Source organism: Musa acuminata, chromosome BXJ2-10, assembly GCF_036884655.1.
Source record: "Musa acuminata AAA Group cultivar baxijiao chromosome BXJ2-10, Cavendish_Baxijiao_AAA, whole genome shotgun sequence".
NCBI classification, from domain to species: domain Eukaryota; kingdom Viridiplantae; phylum Streptophyta; class Magnoliopsida; order Zingiberales; family Musaceae; genus Musa; species Musa acuminata.
This window is the reverse complement of record NC_088347.1, coordinates 9,130,430-9,135,000: the sequence shown is the minus strand read 5'-3', so window position 1 is coordinate 9,135,000 and position 4,571 is coordinate 9,130,430. Positions and strand designations below refer to the sequence as shown.

The following is a 4,571-nucleotide window of genomic DNA, read 5'->3' as shown; positions in this document are numbered from 1 at the left end:
CCCACTTCAGTCCTTTTATTAACTCCATTGGAATTGTAGATTGCATCACAAGTTGAAATGTTACAGCTATCCTTTTTGCTATATCCAGCTAGTGATTTTTTATTTCCTTCGTCACAACCTCTACCAAACCTCCAAATCCACTGAAATTTACCTGGAAATGATTTCCGGTCCTTTGGAGCTGCTACCTGTTCTGGTACAGTGTCAATAACAACAGATGAAGCGGCTTCAACATCTTGAGCCAATTGATTGTCGAGATTTTGAGTGCAATGTTCCTCCATATTAATTGTTTCTTCATCTTGGTGATTTTGACTACAAGGATCCTCCATACTAAGTGTTTCCTCATCATTGTCACCAAGAAATGAATTTGAAGTCACACTGCTTTTCTCTGATTCGTATCCATGGTCATTACCTATGTCGTGAGGACTAGTAGCCGTGGACAACACCATGGAGCTATTCCCACTTAAAAGTGTTTCTTCAACCATGCAATCTGAGGTTCTTTGATCAACCAATTTCTCAGTAAAATTTTTCCCAGAATTTAAATTGTCTAGAACAAAAGCAGGCACATAGCATTCAGATTTAACATGGTCTTTTTCAGCTACAATATCTTTAGAAGAATCATCAAAAAGTCTGCGTCTAACAGAAGACTGAGACTGAGCATTTTTCCCTTCCAAGGGTTCTGACTTTGTCCTGGATAAACTTAATTTCCTAGTCAAAATCTTCTTCATAATTCCACTTGAACTTGATTCACTATTGCTCTGTTTTCTAAGCTCTTCATCCTCATGCAACACTCTCCATTTCTCTTCCCAATAACTATCTGGTATTACACTTACTGAAGTCTTGGGCATAGCTGAACCAGATGGAAGACTGTAACCTCTACTGACGTTGAGCTTATTCTTGTCTGATAATCTTTGAGATGAAGAGGATGTGATGTTCGATTCAAGAGCGAGCATCTGCAATGATTTTGCCTTCTCTATAAGTTTCTTCATATCAGGATTTTGTGGAAAATTTAGTAACCGTTGGAGGCAAGTAGTTGCAGTTTCAGTAGCTAAAAGGGAAGATCTAAGATAGAGAAGCATTGAGACTGCCAAAGCTGCAACGAATGACCCTCGAGGAGAACATAAAACCTTAAAGTTGTATTCCACATCACTGTCTATGCAACTGCTATTTTTGGAAGAAAATAATTCATCCCAAATCACCAGCAGATCGTCAAGGCAAAACTCCCGTCCGTATAGAACACGCAACCATCGGAGGGCGAAGTATTGAGGTTCCACCCCAAGCTCAACAAGGTGGGCATGAAGAGAATGATCCACAATGGACAGCAAATGATACAATGCCGATGAGGCCTCAATGACAGGAGGTAAATTTGTGCTGGATCCAACTACAGGAGAGAAAAAACTTGCCATGGCTAGCACACCTTGGGCTCCATCCATTAAATAATCGAGCATGCAATACGCATCATGTTCCATAAATCTTTCAGACAAGATAACTCCCAACTCACCTTCTGCTCCATAAGAATCACTCAGCAAAAATATTTCCCTCGTATGAGGATCAAGTTCGCCTACACTAAGGCCATTGCTCACTTTGTAAGGATTATTCTCAATTTCGATTCCAGAGTCCCAGTTTCTAATCCTTCTACTTCTGTAATTGGAGATCATATCACTTTCCGGAAAGATGATGCCATCAAATTCATCATTAAAACAATCTTCATGGAGTTTTTGTACTTGAATTAGGTGATCCAAATCAACACGAAGCACATATACCAGAGGCGCCAATAGTTCATGCATTCCTGTAACAAAATAGTAGTTTCAGTGGCTTCACCAAGGACCATATGAAAGATAACTGTGAAGGAAATGTCCCATCTTCGCTATTGGCATATAATAGTTCAGAAACTCTTGTAAAATTTTGCATGTCCATTTTGTCATGTCATGTCATGTTTTGCCGTTAACTCAAGGCAATAAAATTAAATCCAAAAAGGCTGTTAACGATAAAGTTATGTAACCAACATCGTCAATTTGCTAACTGTAATTCAGGTTCTATTTACTGAGAACCTAAAGTTACAAGTGAGTTCTTTCAGGCCAAACAAAAAGCACAAAAGCACAATGAACTTCAATTTTTCAGTAGGATAATAATTCTATCCTTCAAATTTTTCCTAGAATTACATGGGCTATTTATCAGAGAATGCACAATGAAATAGATGACATATTAGCCTTAAAATTAAAATTCATATACTGACCTTGTCGATATCCATGCTCGGGATGTTGGAGACACCATAACAACAATATTCTTCTTAGCATAGCCTGGCATGTAGGTGTGTGAAAGTAGCCACTATGTTCAGGATATAACCTGGACAGATCTTGGTCGACCATTCTTCCCAATTCAGCATAACTGAAGAAGCGACCCCAAGTGCTATCTGTAGGAAGTAGATCAGATAATATGAAATTGCAAGATTCAAAAGCAAAATCTTAAATGCAGTGAACTAATTGCAAGATATTTTCAGTTAATGGGCTTCATCGATCTTAAATGAAATTGCTTGATTCATATCAACAAAATATAAATTGGACCAAAATGAACCATTCTGATGCTCGAGTTATAGTCAACAAACATACAAGAGAATATATCTCCCAAATCTCATTGGAGTTTATTTTTATTGGGGACTCCTAAAATCATGAAGGTTACTTTGGAAGCTAATATAAATACATGAAGGACCATCACACCCAACTTTACATAATCAACCACTGGAAATTCTGAAATCAACCATATAATAATAGGTAACAAACTTAAGGAATACTGTTGAACAAGGCTTGTAGTTGATATAGAAAAAAATTAGATTTCCCCCACAAGTACAACTCGGAAGGAAAGCATACCTGGATTTTGTGATAGAGGATTATCCACGGTAAGATCAGGAGATGCATCCCCATCTTTTGGAGGATGATGATCCATGAGAAGGCGCCGCCTCAGAGTTGCATATCTGTGAACTTAGAGAGTTAGCCAAGAGATAGATTGTAGGCATGGTAATAGTTCACAAAAGTAACTAACAACAGATCAGAAATCCAAGCACCAAATCGAAAGACGGTTTAAATTATCCATCTAAGATTTGAAAATAGCATTATAAGAAGAATATCAAATCCACAAGTTGAAAAGAGCTATTTTTCCTACAACAGATGAAGCAAAAGAAAAAGGCAACAATACATCGAACAACATGGAAGCTTCGATTTGGATCTAATCTCACCTCCTTCGGGTGTCTGCGGTGACGCGCCGGAGATCATCAATCGAAGCCGACGGCGAGCTCGGCAGTATTCCAAGATCAACACGCCACCGGACGCCCCGTAGATTAGAGAATCTCTTCTGTGGCGTCGATGAGGCCTCGGGAACCGACGCTGAGCTCATGGTCTTCCTCTGATTCCCCCAGCACTCAGCCAGCGGATCGAAACTTCAAGAGATTAAGAAAAAAAAAAACGAGGGGGAACAAAGGCGCCGCCTTTGTGACGCGATCAACGTTCTCTCGGAGAGAGACACGCGAAAACTGGACAACCGATGGGTAGAAGAAACAAGGGCGGATTTTGCGGCGTGGGGAGGATGAAGAGCTCGGTGGCGGGGTATCGAGGCTGAGGAAAGGCGAGATCCTTGGGGGGAGATGAAAATCTGGAGGATTGGTCTGGCATCAAAGTTGGGTGTTTTAGAGGCCAGGGGAGGAGGTATCAGAGGTCAGGGGAAGGGAGGGGAAAGGGCAGGCAATCGAGAGGCTTTGTCTCCATTGGCCCTGTGGAGGAAAAGAGTGCTGCCATTGACGAGTTTCTGCTCTCTTCTCTCCCCCCATTATTTTTGGCTCGTTAAGGAAAGAGAGGAGGATAAGGAATGAGCGAGTCTGTTGAGAGAAATCAGCAGGAGTCGTATTTCCTTCGCACTCGAGTCAGTGGATGGTCGGTCCCAATTACAAATAGCTATCGTCCTAAACCTAAAATTACACACCAAGCCAAAAAGAGAACAGAAGTGGGACCCCCTCCCCACCACCACACCTATTCGATTCAGTTTCCTTAGAACATAAACTATTAGTTATGATGATTTCATAAAGAAAAGAAAAAGTTACATAAACTTGATGTTGTTCTTTGTCAGTAAAACTTTATATATATATATATATATATATATAATTAATATTTATATTAAAAAGAAATTAAACTATGATAAAATCATTTAGTTCCTCGTGGGTATGTTCATCGTTCACAAAGTGTTTTTTATCCACGAATAATCATGCGGGTATACTCATTCTTCAAACAAAATAGATAATTTCTCATGAACCTAAGGGTCACATCAATAATTTATCAATCAAATAATCTCATATTAAATTATTATATTATATTATTTATTATTGACTTTCAATTGATCCACATTAGTGTTTGTGTCATTGGGCGAATAAAATGACATAGAACAATGTGCCACATCTTTTTCATCATCCAAAGACACCAATAATTGAGGTGGAACGAGTTTTGCCACATTGTGAGGTCGAGTCAGACTTGGTGTCTCGGTGGAACTCCCACATCAAGATAAAATGACGTTGGCGGAGTTAGAACCAA

At 39.5% G+C, this 4,571-nt stretch overlaps 1 protein-coding gene across 2 annotated transcripts in view; it reads right to left on the bottom strand.

Moving 5' to 3' along the window:
• The window catches only part of LOC135624284 (uncharacterized), a 4,670-nt gene extending 774 nt beyond the window's left edge, over positions 1 to 3,896 (bottom strand). For both annotated transcript variants that reach the window (XM_065127724.1, XM_065127725.1), the window contains exons 1-4: positions 3,230 to 3,896; positions 2,865 to 2,968; positions 2,234 to 2,410; positions 1 to 1,786 (exon numbers count right to left, since the gene is read on the bottom strand). The exon at positions 1 to 1,786 is cut by the window's left edge and continues 61 nt beyond it. In XM_065127724.1, the coding sequence (XP_064983796.1) occupies positions 1 to 1,786; positions 2,234 to 2,410; positions 2,865 to 2,968; positions 3,230 to 3,387 (2,225 nt within the window). In that variant the 5' untranslated portion in view covers positions 3,388 to 3,896. The remainder of the gene's footprint in view (positions 1,787 to 2,233; positions 2,411 to 2,864; positions 2,969 to 3,229) is intronic.
• Between the last annotated feature and the right edge of the window lie 675 nt (positions 3,897 to 4,571).